The sequence below is a fragment of the Furipterus horrens genome, unplaced genomic scaffold, assembly GCF_987537825.1.
Source record: "Furipterus horrens unplaced genomic scaffold, mFurHor1.1.pri manual_scaffold_15, whole genome shotgun sequence".
NCBI lineage: Eukaryota > Metazoa > Chordata > Mammalia > Chiroptera > Furipteridae > Furipterus > Furipterus horrens.
The window spans coordinates 22,705,342-22,726,024 of NW_028327185.1; the positions used below are offsets into that span (position 1 = coordinate 22,705,342).

Here is a 20,683-nt window from a genome sequence, read left to right on the forward strand (position 1 = left end):
AGGGCTCTCTAGGATCTCAAGTCTCATATGGTTCTAGCAAAAAAACCCTTTTTAGCTAATGGGGGTTGTGTCCTTGACACAGGAGTACCTAGAGGTGGAGTGTCTGAGCCTGGGGCGGGGTAGGGGGCAGGGTAACTGCATTTTAGGTTATGACCGATACTGCTAACTTGTCCTTCGAAAGGATAAAACAGTTCGCACTCTTAACAACGGTGCTCATGTGCTCACATTATTCCTGACATTAGCTCTTAGTCTCTTCAATGAAATATGTTAAGTGCTGTTTTGGATCATAGTTTTCAAGCATATTTTTATGTTTAGTACCATTTATCATTCTTTTTGATATGTCCAGCAGATTATATTTGGAATTCTGATGGATGTTAAAATTAATCTTATCTTTTCTTCAGGATTTAGGAAGTACCCAGGCACCTACTCTGGAACTAACAGAGATACGTAGAGAAAACGTAAGTATTTAATCTTTTAATGTCGTCGTCGGCAGCCGTCCGTCTCGAGAGACGATGGTGTAGCTTCTTAAGAGTCTATCTGCACCACCGAGAATGGTTGTGCAGTCCGACTCGGGAGTGACACGGTATCTGTCTCCTCCCGTGTTGAATCGACATCTTGTGATGATGCTGGAGTGTCCTCTCCAGTGAAGCTGAAGCTACAGAGCCTGGGCAGGGTGATATGGAGGGTCTGCTGTTGCCCGTGCAGCAGACCCCCCCTCTCTTCGCAGCTGAAGGGTCCAAGGGAAAGACGGAGTCAATACAGCTTGGCTTCAGGTGCGCCGCAGGAGTTGCCAGTGTTGACTACAACGTCAAACCGCCTTAGGGACTCCGGCTCCGGATTTTCTGTCGGGGTTTACTCCCTTAGCCTTTCCCCTGAAGAGGTATGCCGCAAGGCAGCGGAGGTTTTTTGGAGTCAGAGTTTTCCTTCTCTGATGTGCCCTGACTGGAAGATCGAACCAGCGACACTTAGCTCGCAGGCCGACGCTCAATCCACTGAGCCAAACCAGCCAGGGCTAATCTTTTAATGAATCACCAGTTTAAAAAGGTTCATTTAGTTGCCATGTAGCAGGCAGGCTGAGTTTTTTATAATCACGTTTCAGAATGGAAAAATTGTTTTTAATATTAATAGGATGGAAGTAATCATTTGAAAACGGAGGCCACTTCGGTAGTGCCGGGCACTGTGGGTTTGGCTGGCGCTTCAGCCGGCAGTGTATCTGAGCACCGCCCACCAGCTGGTGCAGAATGGGCCCTGCCGATGCTGAATGGCACTGGCATGAGGTATTGAACGCTCTCAGTGCGCTGCGGAACGAGCCTCCGTGTCTCTTCTCCCCTTTAGGAAAAAGTACAACTGAAACATTGCGTTTCTGCTGCTATTAATGGAACAAGTGAGGTCTTACTGATTTCTGCACATTTGCACCTCATGAGTAGAATATAATCTCAGCATTTGGGGGGCACCCCGGAAGGAGCAAGTGAAATGTGCTTGAAGCTCCTATGAAACATTATTAGCATACAGTGGAAGGGACAGGGCTGACTGTGCTCACAGCCTGGGTAGCTCTTGATGACCCCACACCGTGCCAGCATGGAGCTCGGGTGCCTGTGTCCCCCCCCAGGGCAGAGCAGACACAGCAGCCCCGGCCTGACTTGGCATAACCAGCAGTCCAGCTAGTTACTCATATAACGTCCAGCTCTTCCCTTTCAGATGTCCTCATTTTGTCTTTCTCTTCTAACAGGTTCAAAATGCTGGCATGTCACAGTTTGTAAGTACTTTTGCCTGCATTGTAATATGTGGAACATTTTATAAATGGCCCAGGAAGTGAATAGTTGAGTGTTGGGAGACAGCCTCATTCCTTCCGTGCCTCACTGCAGAACTGTTTCCCTGCAGCCTAGTAATAGAGGCGACATTGGTAAAATCGTACCCAGAACTGTCTGCACCAAGAGCAAAGATTCGACTGCCAATCCCACTTTGACTTGCGCCAAAATACTACCTACCAACTGTTTGTCCAAGGTTTGAAGGGCCCAAAATTGTCTTAATTCTATATGACAAGTTTTAGTTTGCTGGTAAATGTTACCTCTACCCTCAGTAGAAGCTCAAAGCAGCCACTTGGCATTTCCGTGCCGTCCCTGGACAGTTACCAGTCAGTGGGCTTTGTCTGGGAGCCACTCGTGTGTATTTCCATAACTCCCCCCTTCAGGCAGAACAGGAGCAGTGCTTCAGACTGCAAGCTCAGGTCTCTTCAGTGAGTGTCACTCACGTGAAGGCCATCAGGTCCTGCTCCCATCCACTCATTTCACTGCTTGCTGTGAGCTAGGTAGTGTTTACTGCGGGGGACCCATCTGAGACCAAGGCAGACACAAGCTGTCCCTTCCTGGGGTTTAGTCGGAACCTGTAAACATTCCCCAGTGTTGGGGCAGTTTTCCCACAAGATCCCATTCTGCAGGCTTCCTAGGGCCAACTTTGCTTTCTTTTCAGACTCTGCCATTTGTGGCGAGGCTGAACTCCTCCATGGGCCCTGGACGGACTGTTGTCATTAAAGGAGAAGTGAATGCAAAAGCCAAAGGGTTGGTATCACTGCGTGAACAGTACTGTGTGCACACTCACCCTTGTGTTCCTCTTCTTGCCTGTGCCCCGCAACAACCTTGTGAGATACAAGTAGGGCTAATGTCGTAATCATTTGAAAGGTGAGAATATTAAAGCAAGAGGAAGTTAGACTGCTAACAGCTAGTTGGTGGCAGAACCAGGACTAAATTCTAATGTTCTCACTCAGGCTTTTTGTACCCAAAAGGTGGCACTTTTGCCCACGAGCCTCTCCGTGCCTTGTACTTCAGCCCTGTGAGGTCCCGTAAGTTCTGGTAGGCCCCTCTTGTCATGTGACTTCTAAAATTTCTGCTTTAAGAACCGTCTCCAGAGATATTCAGATTTCTGAAAGCTTGAAAGTAGAGGTATTTCCTAGTAAGGAGTCACTTGCAAGAATAGAACACATGTAAACGTTAGAAGAGAATTCCTGCTTGGAAGGACCTCACTCCTGCAGCTTCAAGAGATCACTGGGTTTATTCTTCTAACCCTTCAGTTTGCTCCCCAATTGCCCCCCAATCAGATCTGTACCCTCAACGTTGATTTCAGTTTTTTTAAGTCTTTATTTTGTAAATGACACACTTATATCTGTGGAATGCAAACTTGGAATTTCATTTTCCTGTGTCCTTTGTCCATGTGCATACTTATATTTTCTGTAGTTATAACCAGAGTTCAGTTCTGATTGTTAAAATTTCAGAAAGTGCACTACTCTTTTCTACTTAATTGTTTTTCTTTTTCTTAAAAGCTTTAATGTTGATCTACTATCGGGAAAATCAAAGGATATTGCTCTCCACTTGAACCCACGTCTGAATATTAAAGCATTTGTAAGAAACTCTTTTCTTCAGGAGTCCTGGGGAGAAGAAGAGAGAAATATTACCTGTTTTCCATTTAGTCCTGGGATGTACTTTGAGGTAAGATTACATTTTTTGAAAATGGGTTAGGAAAAGAAGTCCTGGGAGCAGGGGTGAGCAAGGGGTGCAATAAATGGTCGTACAAATCAAGTCCTACTGTGGAGATTGGTTTTGTTTATCTCGAGATTGTATTTTGAATGCCCCTTTTATCACGTAGAGTCGGTGTACATGGCAGAGCCAGTAGAGGACCACAGTTAAGTGCACTGGAATTATTTGACATTTGTTGTCATATCCAAAACTACTGTGTAGCCCCGTATTATTTAATAGGAATTTTAACAGAAACCTGTCTCAGTACTGTAGTAACATGTGTAATAGCCAGTGAACATGAAGACACAGGAACCATAAACTGCCTGCACAGTCGTCTTCCATGCTGGTTACACGCAACTGTGGGAGGCAGTTCTTTCTTTCAAGGAGTTTGTCCTGTTTTTGTCTGTTCAAGAAAAGACACTTCTGGACCATTAGAACATGCACACATACAGTCTTGAGTACTCAAGTATGTGAATATTATGAAAACACGTTTCCCAAAATGTTTCTGGAATGTTGAGCATGTGGATGCTGGGTGGTTGGCTAGATTCACCCATTACTTAGGTGACTCGCTGTCTCACATGGCATTTTAGGGTCATTGATTTAGGTTATGCTTTTACATTTTAAACGGTCTTAGGCTCTGGACCATTTTATGTTCTTGAGGAATCATCAAAACTAATCTTTAACCCTTTGAGTGCCAACATTGCTGTGAGCGACACTGACAAATTTTCCCAAAAGTACCAGCATCGCTCCCAGTGACACTTTTTTCGATGGCTATAAATGTAAGTAACAATGGAATAATTTGTATTTTATGTTTCGTTCTTTTTTTGTACCTCAGGTTATATATTGATATAATTTTTTCTCATGTTGATCCAAATTTCAAATTATGCATGGCACTCAAAGGGTTAAAAGCATAAACATCAAAGCTGAATAGAAGATGGCGATTTGGCATTAATCTTTATTCCTAAGTTCCAGTGTAATGCAGCGTCCTGGTATGTGGAAAAACAGGTGTGAGCTAATCATAGAAGTTGTGGATACAGGTTTGGAATTGAGAAGGATTTGGAAGGTTGAAGGTCAAGTTGGGTTTTCCAGATTTAGGGGATGATTTGAACAAGTCACTGGAGGGGGGAAGGGTAGCATAGGATTTGACAGCCTGGCAGGGGGGAGATAGAGGTGAACGCTCCAGAAGGATGTAGATCCTGTGGTTGGCGATAGGAAACTAGCGACACAACTTGTTTTTTGACCTGAGCTCCCCAAGTCTTGAACTACTGTAAAAAAAATATAAAAGAACAGGGACAGTAAATTCTTTGAAATAATCATCGTGTCCTTTTCTTAGTTTTCTACCTCAGAGACAGTTGTCCTTGTGTTGGATTGTTTTGTCAATTTTCTGGGATACATTTTTTTCCAGTTGCATCAAATTTTTGCCTTTTTAATGTGCTTTCATTGAAATCCTCAGATCTTTCCATTATGCCATTACTTTGACTTCATATTTACCTACTAAAATACCTTTGTTCTGTAATTTCACCTGAGTTTTTTTCAATTTCATGTTCTCAGGAGCTGTCCCTTAGCATCAGATGGTGGTGAGGGATTTTGTTGTCCATATTTTTTTCCAGGTTATGTATTTTTCTTCTGCATTGTGATAGTATGTTCACCTGGGCACCTGCTGTTTCCTGTGCATTTGTTTGCCCTGCACTGGCTCTGCTTTTGCTGATACAGCTGACCCTTTCCCACTACATCCATCCAAGACCAGCTTGTGTTCCCTTCTGAGCGCAAGGCTGTGTTTTGGTCTCCTGACATCTTAAATGTATCTTACCAGACAAAGGTCCGCTCCTCTTGGTTGAAACTAAAATTTCTAGCATCGTTATGGATATTTTCCCCAGTTGTCTGTGTCCTTGGAGTCTTCATTTTTGTCAGCTCTAGTATTTGTGGAATTTCCCATCAGAATAAACACTTAATTTGCTTCTTTGCAGAGGAAGGTTCTGTGCGTCGGCCTGGCCTCTGGGGCGGTGGTTTGGCAGCAAGGCTCTGCTGCTCTGCTCTGGTCTCCTGCAGCCCTGGTGCGGGCGGGGAGCGCAGGCCCACTGTGCAGGCTAACCAAACGGGCCTCTTCAGTGCAGGAGGGAAACAAATGGTGGGGGGGGGGGCCCGACTGGCATTGGGATGTGGTGTCAGAAACACGAGGTCTAGGTGTAAAAGTGATTTAAAAGGATAGTAGGTTCTTTTGTGCTTTTACTGTTTTGAGTTTTAGGCAAGAACTCTGAAGGGCTAACATGAGTGATGAATGTGAACTGAATCTCTGCCAGAATGTTAATTGCTCCATAGATTCGTAGACTTGAGCTTTGAAGAGCTTTTGAGAAATAGATGGAGGCTAAGATGTGCTGAGATGGGATGGAAATCAGGGCCACCAAGCAGCGGTGCATTCCCACCAATCACCCTAAACTTAGGAAATTTCTCATTGTCTGATTGGTCCAAGATCCTGGAGTGTGAGGCAGAAAAGTAATGATCCTAGCCCCTTGGTTCCTAGCCTTTGAGTTAGAATCACCTCCTCCATTAACGAGAGTCCGACATCAGCAGTTTAGGGATATCCAAGATGGTGGCAGCATCGGCCAATGCTGAACCTACCCCCCTACCGTGAGCAAACACAAATGTACAAGAGCAGTTACTCCTGAGAGACAGCCAAGGGCTGACTAAACAGCTTCTGACCAGCAAACAAGAGAAAGAGAGTGATTAGAGAAGGCTGGGAAACCGCAAGAACCATCTAGGCACTGCGGGAGCTCTCCTGGCTAGAGGAGCTGGTGAACGCCCTTGTTTATGTCTTTCCACTTCAATAAGGCAGTGCTTTGGCCGGCCTGCCCAAACACTGCTCCCTGTCCCCAGCCACAATGCCTGGAGCCTTTGCCTCCAAGGGGAACAAGCAGGCAAACAGGGTGTTAGCATATGCACCTGGCCTTCCTGCTGAGCGCCACTCCATCCTGACGATCCAGTGCCATTAAGCACCTGCCCAACTCCAGCCAGCTTCCAAAACTACCTGGCACACAAAGCCTACACAGAGATCGCTTCTACACAAGACCATGTTCAGTACCACAAATGAAAGACTGTACAGCAGGGGCTGGGGAAGTGCAGGAACTCTCTGGGGTCAGAGGGGTCCATGCACGCCACTGTTCACATCACCCTGCCCTCCACAGGATGGGCAGAAGCCCTTTCCAAGGGCTCTGGCTGTGAGCCAGGTTGCTGCAGCATGTTCCCAGGCACACAGTCCCAAACCAGTATGGCCCCGGACCAAGGGGGCAAGGAGGGCCAACAGGGCATGACTGCATGCCCCTGGCCTTCCGCCCAGAGCTCCCCGAGCGAGGTCAGTGCCCTGGCCTCCCCGCCACAGCCACTGAACACGCAGCCTGCACAGAGGCTGTGTCCACACGAGGCCACTTTTTCAAGACTGGAAGAGAGAAGTATTTAGTCTTAATTCATATAAACATATAGAAAGTCAAACAAAATGAAGAGACAGAAGAATATCTCTCAAATGAAGGAATAAGAAAAACCTCCAGAAAAACACTTAAGGAAATGGAGATAAGTAATTTGCCTGATAGTTTCCAAAGAAGGGGTCATAAGGATGCTCACCAAACTTGGGAGGGAGAACTTCAACAGTTAGAAAGTATAAGAAAGAACCAAGCATACCTGAAGAATACAATCAAATGAAGAAACACATTAGAAGGAACCAACAGATTAGCTAACAGAGGAATGGATCAGCGACTAATGGAAATCAACCAATCAGGACAGCAGAAAGAAAAAAGTTTTAAAAAACTGAGGACGGCCAGTCCCAAGATGGTGACCACGATGAAGGCGACTGCAGAAGACGCCAGTTCCTTTTTTTTTTTTTTTTAAATCCTCACTCAAGGATATGCTTTGATTTTAGAGAGGAAAGCGGGGGGAGAAAGAGAAAAAAAAACATCAGTTGGTTGCCTCTGCTATACACCCCAACCAGGGTGCAACCTAGGTATGTCCTCAGGCAAGGGAAACAAAATAAAAAATACACAAATGGGACTACATCAAACTAAAAAGTTTTTGCATAGCAAAGGAAGTTTATTGCCTATCAACAAAACGATTGATTGGGAGATATTTGCAAATGATATATCTGGCAAGGGGTTAATATCCAAAATACATGAAGAACTCAAACAACTCAACATCAAAAAAAAAAAAAAAAAAATCCAATGAAAAAATGAGCAAAGGACCTGAATAGACACTTCTCCAAGGAGGACACACAGATGGCCACCAGACATGTGAAAAGATGCTCAACTTCACTAATCATCAGAGAAACGCAAATTAAAACCATAATGACATGTCACCTCACACCTTTCAGAATGGCTACTACCATCAATAAATCCACAAATGACAAGTGTGAGGGAGGTTGTGGAGAAAAGGGAAATGTTAGTCAGATTTTTAAATTGGTGCAACCACGTGGTATGGACAACAGTATGTAGAGTCCTCAAAAAAAAAGAGCTGCCATACAATCCAGATTTCCAGCAGTATTGCTAATGCAAAAAATTCTATTCACTACATTCATTGCAGCGTGACTAGTAATAGCCAAGATAAGGAAGTAACGTAGTATCTTTCGATAGATATATACAATGGAATATTACTCAGCAATAGAAAACGAAATCTTGCCTTTTTCAAAAGCATGAATGGACTTACAGGGTACTGGGCCTAAGTGAAACACGTCAGACAGAAAAAGGTAAGTATTGTACGATCTCACTTATATGTGGAATGTAATAAAACAAATGAATAAACCAAGCAGACTTTTAGGGAGCAAGCTGATAGTTGCCAAAAGGAAGGTGGGTGAGGTGATGGGAAGTAACATTTTAAATGAAGAAAACAGCCGTTTTCCTCCTTCATTAGAGTTCTGAAACTGGCAGGGTGGGGGGGCGGTGGGAGTCGGTCACCTTTGGTGTGGAGCAAGGGGCCAGAGGGGGCTACAGGGGAGGGAACGTGCGGGAAGGAAAGGCCCACCCGGCGCTGGGGCAGGCCCTTTCCTCAGTGTACAAGGTGGAAGGCGCCACCCCCAGAGCACTCCAGTGAGACAAGGGTTCAGAAGCCAGAGAAGGGAGGTTAGCAGCAGCAGGCAAATGGTGTGCTTATTTATGTTTACATTCTTGGTGTTCGAAAGATTTTAAACCAAGGGGAAGCACTAACATTGTGTGTACTTTCCTTTCAGATGATAATTTATTGTGACGTTAAAGAATTCAAGGTTGCGGTGAATGGTGTGCATTGCCTGGAGTACAAACACAGGTTTAAAGAGCTTCCCAGTATTGACACGCTGGAAATTGATGGAGATATCCACCTACTGGAAGTAAGGAGCTGGTAGCTGGCATGGCTGCTACAAAAACTGAAATACAGAATGGCTGATGTGACACTGGCTTTGTAAAATGCATCGCACGATCCTATTTTTTAATCTTGTTAAAATGAGCTCACCCAACACTAGTCCTACCGGGTGTTCTCAGTTATGCAGTCGGGCTTTGTCTAGCACAGGAGGAGAAAATTCAAGGCCAGAGCAACTTACCATTCCTCAGGCCTTGCCGCTCTCGTCCCCACCCTGCCTCACTTAGAACGCACTTCCAGAAGCCCTTGCGAAGTGCCTACTCGGACACGGTAGCTCACACACACTGAGCCCTTCCCTTTGCCAGCACTGCGCTCTGCACTGGGAGCTGGGGGTGTACACACAGCGGTGCCCAAAACCACGCTCCCCATGCTGCTGTGCTCGGAATCTTCTGTGCTCTGCCCTTATGCCATGTTTCTTCTGCAGGCGAGTGTCAACTCACCAGGGACTTGGAATTACTCAGCTACTAAGTCACCTAATGACTCTAATTTATAAAGGACACTACTGTCCCAATGACCACGTTCTTAAGGAGCCTTCTTTCATGTCTTAATAGATGAGGTGTGGATACTGACCTATATCTGGCAGTTTCCTTTAGCACAATAAACACTTAGCTCTGCCAGCTTAAGCATTACCACATGATTAACAGTATGAAACCTGAATACAGCATCAAGATTCATGCAAAAACAACAACAAACGAAAACCAACAAGAACAAATGGTGCAGATGGTGTTCAGTTAACATGATGTCAATCACAAAGCCACTGACTTTGGTGCCAGTAAGTGGTTATTAAGAGAGAGTGAGTTTCGGGTGAGTCTAAGGTCTGCACAGACCTCTGTACAGAGTTTAAGGTAGAAACAAGAGGAATTCAATTTGCAGATGTTTATGGGTAACAAAGCAAAGCCAAGAGTTGGTTTAATGATTGTTTATAAAATGGGCACTATCAGCAAGTAAAATATACCAACGGAGACCAAAGTAGAGAGAGGCAGCATAAACACCTGTTGGTTCCCCACTTGCAAGGCAACACTGCCTCTTCTCTGTTCTGAAGATTAGTCCACCTTCATTAGCCTGAGATCAAAACATTGTTCTACTTGAAGTGATTAAAATCAAACTTGTATCAGCAAGTTAAATTGTTGCGTTTCTGTACATTTTTCTGTTACTCTTTGAAGTTAGTTGGCAGAAGTTCTTTGCAGAGTTCTTACAGGTCAGATCTTGTTATAGGCAATTTCAAAGGCTTGGAAGTGGGGAGGTGAAAAGCTAAATCAGCCAGATCATTTTATCATATTAAATTGCTGGGCTGGAATCTGCCAGGATTTAGGAGTATTTTCTTAATAGATGTTGCTTATTTTTTGTATCCATATACTGAAAAGATACTGTTGCCATTTTTAAAGTACTCAGTGGTAGGAACTTCTAGTACTTCTTCCCACCTTTTCATGTTAATTTATCACGCTGAGCCTTGCCAAGCTCAAAAACCACTGACGGGGTGGGGAGGGGCGGTTTGGGAAAGTAAAGGAAGGAAAGACTCTAGAATCACTCAGGGTTATTTTTTTCTTCCTAAAAGAACATCAGATTGCATGACTGAGATTTTCCTCTAAGTCTAAAATAGTTTTCTTTTTTGTTTTACATGGAGATTGTGAAACAAAAAGCTCATTATTTGATAGAATAAATGCAAAATCTTAAAATGTTCTTGAAGTGAAGCTATTAGCATTTATGACTGAATCTTATCTAAACATCTGTTAAAGAGAAATATGCATGTCTCTATAAACTGCAGGTCAGCCCTTTGCTTCTCTGTCACAACTCTGCACTGAATTAAATCAGACCAAAGACTTTCAAACGTAAACTGAACATTCTATGGGACAGCTTCTAGATGCCTTAAATTTCAAAAAGGCAAAAAAATAAACAGCTGTAAAATAAAGGCAGTTAATTTAAATTGAACCTCACTTTCCAGCTTCACCATGACACAGCACAGAGATTAGAGAACTTCAAACCTTGGGGGAAAATATGATACTGTACTGTCTTACACAAGTAATTCTTGGTTAACCACCACCAGAAGGTGGTCCTTATACTCCTGGGGGCACTCCTTCATGCCCCCTAGTGTCCTGTGCCCTCCCTGCTGTGGGACCAGTCAGGTGGGGGCTGCTTTATAAATAGCCCGGTGCCTCCATCCCCACAAAAGACCGAAAGATAAAGGAGACAGTCCTAGTTCTGAGTCAAAAATCCATTCCAGAACCACTGCCCTCTATGAGCACACAGCAACGTCAAACCTGAAGTGTTGCTTACCCAAATGAAGTTAAAATCCAAATGGCTCTATATTCAAAAGCATTCTTGTTGAATGCTCCATAATTCATTTTCTTGAAATAAAAGAAATTTAATACTTTGAAATCCCTGACATGGATACCACATGCATAAGACATTCCTCCACAGAAGAGTTAAGACTTTGTAGCCTGAGTGAGGTACTGTTAGCTTTGGGTGCTGAGGTCAAACACATCTGTAAAAACACCACCACCAGGAGCCATCTGTATGAAACCATCATGTCTCATTTACTCTTTCTGCAATTCTATACAGACATCAGCAGGGACTGAAGGAAGCTCAAACCAGGTAGGAATTTTGTAAAGTCCTTGTACGTGTTAAGGCACCAAAAGTAACATGGTACCAAACACCCAAAAATAAAAATATAAAATACAAATCTGAACTCTGAACAGAGTATGAAACACCAAGAAACCAAAGTTTTAAAAGTAACTCTGGAGCGGCTCTCCCAGTATAGCTTCCAGTTGCTGAACAGTCTTTTGGCACTGATGTTCTACTTCTTCACATTCATCTGAAAAACGGAAGTTAAAACAAGTCAGTCTTCCCGCCTCAATTACCACTGGCCTAGTTCCACAGCTTCCACCCCCGGCCATTGTCAGAAGACAGACATGGAGCACATCAAAGAAGCAGAAGGCACCCTTAACGCCTCTGCATTCCTCCTGTCTTAGCCTTGGAAGCTGAATGAGAGAGAATCTCAAAACAGGTACTGAAATGAAAATTCCGAGTTCCGAGTGACGCCATACTCCAAGTGTAAGAAATGAAGGTTAGCGCACTTGGTTTAGGTAAGCAGTGACTCAGAATATCAAATGCTGGCCTCGCCTCCATCACGCTGCTTCACGAGAACAGTAAGATCCACTGTCATTTCTCGGGCTACATTGCGGTGCAGTGCTTCCTGTGCCCACGTCCACACTGCGCATACTGAGATGTCCCCCCCAAGTTCCAACGGTCACACCCACTTTGTTAGTTTATCAAATTACTTAGCCCCCTTAAAGTCTCCAGCTCTTTCCTTTATAAAATGGGTAATGGCATATAACCGTCCTGAGGACAGGATAGCGGGACCACCATGCACAGCGCCTAGTGAACTCTGGTTTTTGCTAACAGGAAGCTGTCCTGTACAGCCTTAACGACCCAAGACATTTTGATACGAGAGCTATACCCCTGCAGACCAAAATATTCACGTGTGAGGTAAAGGAAAAGTAATGGTCCTTCCCAATACATTCCCCCACCTACTCAGTACAGCTCAGCCTTCCACGCCTGCAGTCAGCTGGGGAGCAGGCGGAGGACCTGAGCCAAGGGTTGATCACACTGTACCCACATTTGCTTTATCAGTGGGCACATTTTCAGAATTCCACTGTCATTATTTCTTAATTGTTTGGGAATTACCTTCCATCAATTCAGCTAAGAAAGGAATGGATTCTGGTAGCAAGACGATATAATTCTCCTTGAGCGTCTCGGCCAGTGCTAACACAGTAATCAGGGCAGCAAATCGAACCTGAAGGGGACAAAAAGGTAAAGGCTGATATAAATGTATCGCTTTGTGTATTACCTTAAAATATATAGACTAGAGACAAGCTCTTTATAAACTGTTTTTTCACGAGTTTATTTCAGTTTATGTCCATCCAAACGTTCATCTTAGGACACCAGTTTATTTCAGTTTGGGGTCTGTTTGCAACACGGGCAACCTGAACTCTGTTCCAGCACTGCAGGCTCTTAGTATGAAGGTTTTTTAATAAGTTTTCCTTTAAAAAAACAAAGAAATAGAATGCCTCATACAAACTCAAATGTGTCATCCAACTTGACTGCCCTAGAGTGCACCAGGTTGCCTGGCTGACAGCCGATGCCACCCCGGCAGGACACTGTCCCTGGCCATCTCAGAACCTGCCCCAGAACCCTGACAGGCTTCCTGCACTGGTGTGAGGGGCCAGGTCACCTGCTCAGGCCACGCTCTCATCTCAGCACTGACTGAAAAATACACTGTGTCACATAAAGTTTGTGAGTGTCTCATGACTATGACAAGGAACGCAAACAGGTGTTTGGCTGTGTTAGTGACCAACATAGTAACAGAAGCTGTGCTATCCTCTCTGGTTTTGGATAATTTAAAGAATATTTGGATACAGCAAAGTGAGTTATTTAGAAGACATTTGTAGCTACTTATGTTCAATCAGGATTTTCAATATTGTGTGATCAAAACATAATAAAGTTAATGCAACTTTGTAAGAACTTATAATTTAAAATTTGGGGATTTGTCAAAATAGCTTCACTGTTCTCATGATTTCCTAATAAATCAATATTAAATTCTGCTTTGGTCTGATTTGTCCACTGAGGCTCCAGTGAGATGACGAGTTTGAGAAATGGCACCCACAGTGCAGAGCTCTGACGCTCAGAACCTCCACTGGTCCTGCCACGTCGTGGGGGTCAGCAGCCACCACCACCTTTGTTACGCACAGGACCCTAAGCCTGCGGTGCACTGGGGACGTGACACCGCACCCTGGAAGGAATGTCTGGGGACGAGCTCAAAGCACTTGTCTCAGGGAGCTTAAAAAGCACCAGGAATCACTTTTTATGTCTTTTTAAGATTTACAAGCCCTTATTTAGGAACTGAGTGCCTGTGTCACACACAGTGGAGACAGTGAAGGACTACTGTTATCTGTAAATAACCTGGAAGTAAAACCCAAAAAATCAGGTGCAAACTTCTGTCTACCACAGCCCAACCTCTGGTCCCTAGAAGACAAGGAGCCAAGTGTGTCCTGCTAGTTACCACGGTCCCACATCCATGACCCAGTTACAGCCATCTGGGTGCCAGCGCTGGTTGCCCGCAGCTGCTGACCTTGGGGGAGGAGTCTCGCGTCTTCAGCAGAACCTGGTAGTTCAGTGGCTTCCAAAGCGAGTCATCAGCCACGGCCACTGAGAACTGGGCAATGCACGGAACCAGGTGCTTCGTCACCCGTTCCTGGTACTTCTCCTCTCCTCCAAGCTTGTTTTCCAGCTGTTAAGAGAAGTGGGCTTTGAGCAACAGGGTTCATTTCTGTTTGAAAAAATACCCAACATATAAACGACATTCCACTACCCTTCACGACACTGGCAGACTCAAGCCAAGTCTGGTTCTAATGCTCTTTCTAGGAAGCTTCCCTGCTGTAGCTCACAGGGGCCCGCCCTCCAGCAGGTCTGGAACCTGCTCTTCCAGGGGTGGCCACGGCCTCACACATTTCTTGAAGAAACCAGTTTTAAAAAATTAAAAACTTAATCATTAGACCTTATACTGTGCCTTTCATTTGAAAAATTCAAAAGTAAATCCACAAAAACAGAGAAATCAATTTTGAAATACAATTTTTGTAAAAATTTAAGAAAAGCCCAGGGAAAACAACGATCCCGGCAAACAGTCATTTTAGCAGGTACAAACGCTGCAAAATGTACCAGCAACGGCTTCCCCAGCCAACAAGATGGCTTTAGCTGGTTACCTGGTCCACCAGGGGCATCATCAAGGCTTCTGCTCTCTCTTTACTTAAGAAATGCTGGGTGTCAAAAAGGAAGATTTTATGTAAACAGTTCAAAATAAACTGTAACAGCAAGCAGCACTTTTCAGGGTCGTTTTCAGAGTCAAAAAATGCTTCATCTGTAAGATGGGGAAGAGTAAAAAAATGAAAAAAACAATAAGAATTTCACAATTTAATCTCGAATGTTTAAACTGATCTAGAACTCAAGCTCAGGCTGAAGGCAGAACATAAACCGGACGGCCTCGGAGGGGCGACTCCTGCGTTTAGAGTGCAGTCTGCTGTTAGGGTCGCTGAGTACAGCGAGTCAAAGGACTCGCGTCAAACGCGTCGCTTATTAGCATGAACAAGCAACCTCAGTTTTAAGTTTTAAAGGTACTTGCAGTAACTCAGGGTAACGCCCACTTAATTTTTCTCCCATTACTTCGGGACCCTACGGCTTTGACCCTAATGCTCTCACATCCCTGAAACAGACCCCTGAGGGCCTGACAACTGACTGCGGAATGGAGCCCCCCACGCCCACTACACTTCCTGGGCCTTGTGTGAAGTCCTCAGGGCAAGGTATCAACTGCACCTGGTCAGCTACCAACCTGTTTTGGAGATGTTCACCTGGTTCAAGGTGTCAGCAAAAGGCTTCACTAAGTGGCCAGCGAACAGAGTAAAAAGCCCTTTCAATTTTTCAGCAATGCAATCTGCCAGGTTGTAAAACGTCAACAGTCTGTCCTTTGGGGCATCCTCTGACTTAGCCCAATCAAACAGCTAAAATGACAAAGTAATAGGACTTATTCTACACATCTTGTTACTTATCTAGTCCAAAACAGACGTGGAAAAATAAAGCTTACCTTGAAAAAGAGGGGTCGGAATGTGACTTCAGAAAGTTTTACAACCATAGCTACCAAACAGTCAACGATATAACTTTCTGTTTTTCCAACTTCTTCCAGGTCATTCTGAAAACAAAAGAACTGATTTATTAGGCAGAGTTCTGACTTCCAGCTCTAAGCAATTTTGGCCACAGAGCTAGTTTTTCCCTGGCTCCTAGCAGACACGCGTAGGATTTGGAGGAGTGGAAATAAGCTGACCTCAGGGTGCTGTGCTCGGAAGTCTAAGGCCTCCAAGAAAAATGCGGTGAGCTGAGACTGATGAGAGGCCAGCTCTTCCTTCTTCATGACCCCAATGTGCTCTTGCAGGATGCTCATAAACGGACCCATGTGATTCTACAATAACACAGCAGAGAGATGTGCCGGATTTTAATATTCCCAGAGCTCAGTAAGTGAAAGCGAGAATTTCAGTACCAGACCTTCCTTCCCCAAAGCCCTGGTACCCAATGTACTCTAACCTGCCAATGCTTCTGGACTTGCTTGTATGTTTTGTTGACGGCTGGTAGCAGGACACGGGGTGACAAAGTGGTAGCCAGTGTCTTTTTAAGAGATGTGAGACGGACATTAGCCTGAGAGGCTGCACCCATTTCACTCGTGATTTTCTCCAAATGAATCACCTATAGAAACATGAGAACGGGGATCAAGGCCTCAACACAGGTACTCAGGAGAACATCTATACACTCACAGAGAGTCTCAGTGGTGCGGGAACTCAACACAAATGCTAATGACTGGAAGAGCTCAGTGCATGGTGCATGTACGCTCACACCGGGTTCCTTTCCAAGCCAACCCTGAACATCTGCTTTCCCAGCTGGGACTGGGGGTGGGGGGTAAATGGTGCGAGGACACAGAGCACTCAGACGGTGATGTTCTCAGAGGATAGGAACCCGGAGACCACGTGCAGAGTCAGATTCTTCCCTGCTAACAGACCCAGAAAGCTGCCCGAGGCAGAGGCCCCTTTTGGCACCCGTGGGTGGTTCGGTCATTCGCATCAAGGCCGCGAAGGCTCCCAACCGTGTAACTGGCAACTGATCAATAGAATAGTATGAGGGGCCATTCTTGGTGCCACTTGCCTGCTGTGCCTGCAAGTGGCCACTGTCCTTCAGTGCAGGCACCTTGCAGCACTGCAAACACGCATGCACAGGAGGCAGTAAAGACAGCCAGCTCAACCCCAGAGCTCACAGGAGAAAAAGAACAATAAAATACATCCTCAAAATCAGAAAACAGGCCTCATGACAAAGCAGTACCACCTCAATGTCAGCATTAAGCAGAAGGAAGGAAAAGGTAGAAGAGAAAAAAGCACACAGGAATAACAAGCACTTCACTTCTTTTCAGAAAAAAGAATCTTCCTGCCAAACAAAAACTAAAAACATAGAGAACAAATAAAACCACTAAGTTTGTAATTTTCCCCTTCCCCTGCTAGCCCGAAGAGCATGTTGTGGTCACAGTGGCTCACCTGCGACAGGACACCTTCTAGGTAGGGGCTGATGAAGTGGGGGAGAGTCTCAACCACCTTCTGCAGGGCCGCCAGAGCGCTAAGCAGGTAGACCTCACCGGAGGCCAGCTCGCTGGTCGTGTTCATGGTCGTCAGCAATGAAGGCATCAGGCTAGAAACAAAGAATGAGTGTTGGAGTGAGTTTAAGCAGGAACAGAGTGGAGAAGGGAGTACAAGTTGCTATGAAAAAATCCAGCCCTGGTGCCCCATGACATCAGTGTGCGTCAGGGCCTACAAAATGTCTCCCCATCTCCCAGTGCCAACAGTACTGACTCAGCACTCATGTAAAAACAATGCCTTCCAGCTTAAAACTTGCCATGCGTCAGGCACGGTGCACAAGCCTTCCGTGTTTGGCCCTGTAATTCCACAAGGTGGGGACTGTCTCGGTTTCACAGACAGCAAAGCTAAGAGACCTGCAAGGCTGCACAGCCAGTCACTGCCGGAGCCCCAGGGAGTCAGGGGCATCTGACCTGTGCCCGACTGGATGGCCCTTCCAGAGGACCTTCACCTATTGCTCCTGAATCATAGTTGGTCTAAGGGGAGCAAAAACTGGGGGACAAGAAACATCATAAAGGTAAATAAGAATATTGTGCTTTTCAGTTTGAAGATCAATTTTTCAGCAAATCTAATTTTAATTTCTACTTAGAGGGAGAAAAGTCACTAAAATGTTCTTTTCCAGTTTGTACCAGAACCCCTGTGTAAGGGCTGCTGCCTGGGGACCCCTGCATACCTGGGGAGCTGGGGGATGGCCAGTGCCCCCAGGGTGGAGGCCACCTCCGCCACGCACAGCAGGGCACTACCCAGGACGTTCTTCTCGTCCTTCTTTTCTGGAGCGATCAGTTTCACCGCGGTGTTCAGCACTGGGACAAAAGGCTCTGGGTTTTCTGCACCAAAATTCTTGCATAAAAGCTTTAGGGTAAACAATGCTGTTTGTCTGTTTACTGCTTGCTCTTCTGTCCCCTTCTTTTTACGCTGCACGATGGCCAAAAGGACTGGAACCAGTTTTAGGAAATGGTAAACCTGAAGGGGACAGCCAAAATTCCCAAATAATTAAAGCTGCAAAAACAATGTTTGTCCACTTTCCACTGTTACTGCTTGACGCCGCCTCAATGGAGGCCAGGCCAAGAGGTCCCAAGCCACTCACTCGGTTACAAACCAGTGTCTCTAACTGATGGACTGACCACTAAGCCAAGGCATGTGCTCATGGCCAGTCTCTGATTCCTACAGAATGCCGCCTGGTTTGGAGTAAGAGTGCATTAGTTATCCTACAGCCAACTAAGGTGCTGTATGGTCCGTATTAAACCAGAATTCCATCAGGGCTGTAATTCTATTCTAAGAGCTCTTATAACATATATACACAGTCTGACTGGAATTAACATCCCATTTGAAAACATTCACATCACAGCACTACATTCAGGTAACGATCTATTTAGACTGTACCACAGAGCACCTTAGGGGAGGTAACGCAGCTCTTTGGCAGAGCACAGAACGCGGATGGGTCCGACATTCAGTCTTCACTTACCGTTCTCTTCCTCCAGGATGCTTTCTGCTGTAGCTTGTTGTTCAAAAGATCCATCGCTTTCCGGCGGACAGATGGCAGTGGGTTATCCAGCAGCCCTCTGATCACAGGAATGAATGTTTCTGTGGGCAGCAAGGCATTGACCTAGACAGCAGTGTTACATTTAACAATAAAAGAAATTAGAAAAAAGGGAAGACCAACTCTGATTAAGATAGACTTCTGTTCACTGTGTACCTTCTAGGTGCCAGGCATTTCTAGCACATTTTCTTATTTAATTCTTACACTAACCTTTCAGGTAGGTATTACTAATCACGTTTACTGAAATGAGCAAACAACAAAAAGAGCTAATGTTCTAAGCGAGCTGCTCGATGCCATGGAGCCAGGTGCCCCGGGCAGACTTTGAGCCCTGGCCCCGGTGTTGCGGCCACGCTGCCTCTGAGACCACAGGCTCCCCCTGGCAGGCACTTCTCTCTGTTCTACTTGAATAAAGTGGGACATTCTATTGTATTACATGACTCACCAGCGAAAGCATGGTCTGTACTGAGGCACATGCTCACACACTCGATAGGGAAACAACTGTCCTTCTGACAAACTTATTTCTGGTCATCAAGAGATTGTTTTCCAAGAAAAATCTGAGCTGCATTACATTAAGAGAATCTATTGCTAAGTTTATTCTTAAAGTACAACTATGTTAAATCATTTCACAATGACACAAAAATGGCACCAAGATGGGAGGAAATGAAACCTACCTTGTCTAACATGTCATAAGCTTTACTAAGCAGAGCTCGCCAGAACTTTGCAGTGAGCTTGTCTGCGTTTTTCTCCACGGACTGTGCAACAGCATTAATGTAGCCGAGGACCGCTTCCAGCAACCTGAAACACAGCAGACTCCTGAGAGCGCGCTATTCTTCCAGCTTCTTGACGAAAGTTTGAAATTATTTCCAAATACAAACTGAAAAGGAAAAAGTAGCATACCTCTGTTCCAGGCCTTTTAAAACTTGGGGGCCACCACTTTCGACTACCTAATTTTTAAAGAAGGCGTCATTAGAACAGCACGGAGGCTGATAACGAAAAATCACCTGAAGCAGGCGCAATGAAACATCGAAGACTTCCATTCAAACCTCCCACAGCACCTGTTTTCTGACATTACAAGTTAATCAGGTTCAGATCTCCTCGCCATACTGTAGTAACTCTATTTCCCTTACTTTAATTACATCTCATTAATATAATTATATTCTATAGATATTTGTAATAGCTGTAAAGTACTATAAAGATTCAGAAGAACACAGCAAGCAAGCAATACTCATTTACTGATACCTACTAATTATGAGATGCCGACCCTTCTTTAGCTCCTAATGTTTAGATGACCTATTTATGGATACAGCTGCGGCCCCCTGTGGACCGCTCCTGAATCCCTTTCTCCCCACAAACCTGAATCTGGTGCCAGCAACAGGCCTCTCTGTAACAGCGGGTTTCTGACACCTACCATGTGACTTAACGCTGTTCTTGCTCACGCGTTTTAACTCACACAGTATCCTCTGTCTACGCCACAGCTACTCATTCACTCAGCTCTGTCGGCAGACATTCAGTTTATGTCCATTTTTTTTCTCTCAGTCACAATGCTAGTAAGAGCATTCTTATCTCCTTGAGTGTCTGGACAAGGCTTTGCAGCACATACACCTGAGAAAAGGAGCTGAGCACCTTCCATGTGGACCCGGCCACGCTTTCATGACTCCCAGCACCCAGCCCTGTGCACAGGAACGCCTGTTTCCCCACAGCCTTGCCACCTCCTGCTATGGACAGGACCTCAAAGCGGCATCCCATTTAACCTACACTGGCCTTCTTACCAGAAAGGGGGCTTTTTCATGTCTTTACTGGCCTGGTGTGATGATTCCTCCTCAGTAAGTGCTTTTGGAAACGGATGCTTTTGGATTTGTACACAGCAATCTTCTTAGTTGTTTTGTTTATGGTGCCTTTTTGTTGAGTTGAAGTTTTTAAGAAGTTCTTCTCCGTTCCCTGGGTCACAGTGATATTCCCCAATTTTCTACTCAAAGTTCTAAATATTCTTTTTTATGCTGAAGTTTTAAATCTGCATAAAACTGTCCTTTTTTTAAGTGTGAGAT

At 44.9% G+C, this 20,683-nt stretch overlaps 2 protein-coding genes across 2 annotated transcripts in view; one reads left to right on the forward strand and one right to left on the reverse strand.

Moving 5' to 3' along the window:
- Positions 1-8,976, forward strand: part of LGALS8 (galectin 8) — a 28,388-nt gene extending 19,412 nt beyond the window's left edge. The window contains exons 6-11 of the mRNA XM_090263346.1: positions 402-458; positions 1,730-1,756; positions 1,882-2,004; positions 2,470-2,558; positions 3,317-3,482; positions 8,716-8,976. Of these exons, the coding sequence (XP_090119472.1) occupies positions 402-458; positions 1,730-1,756; positions 1,882-2,004; positions 2,470-2,558; positions 3,317-3,482; positions 8,716-8,865 (612 nt within the window). The 3' untranslated portion in view covers positions 8,866-8,976. The remainder of the gene's footprint in view (positions 1-401; positions 459-1,729; positions 1,757-1,881; positions 2,005-2,469; positions 2,559-3,316; positions 3,483-8,715) is intronic.
- Positions 8,977-11,392: 2,416 nt separating this feature from the next.
- The window catches only part of HEATR1 (HEAT repeat containing 1), a 46,217-nt gene continuing 36,926 nt past the window's right edge, over positions 11,393-20,683 (reverse strand). The window contains exons 33-45 of the mRNA XM_090263347.1: positions 19,536-19,582; positions 19,310-19,433; positions 18,564-18,704; positions 17,772-18,061; positions 17,003-17,153; positions 16,008-16,166; positions 15,751-15,885; positions 15,514-15,618; positions 15,262-15,430; positions 14,639-14,793; positions 14,008-14,166; positions 12,564-12,672; positions 11,393-11,691 (exon numbers count right to left, since the gene is read on the reverse strand). Of these exons, the coding sequence (XP_090119473.1) occupies positions 11,603-11,691; positions 12,564-12,672; positions 14,008-14,166; positions 14,639-14,793; positions 15,262-15,430; positions 15,514-15,618; positions 15,751-15,885; positions 16,008-16,166; positions 17,003-17,153; positions 17,772-18,061; positions 18,564-18,704; positions 19,310-19,433; positions 19,536-19,582 (1,833 nt within the window). The 3' untranslated portion in view covers positions 11,393-11,602. The remainder of the gene's footprint in view (positions 11,692-12,563; positions 12,673-14,007; positions 14,167-14,638; positions 14,794-15,261; positions 15,431-15,513; positions 15,619-15,750; positions 15,886-16,007; positions 16,167-17,002; positions 17,154-17,771; positions 18,062-18,563; positions 18,705-19,309; positions 19,434-19,535; positions 19,583-20,683) is intronic.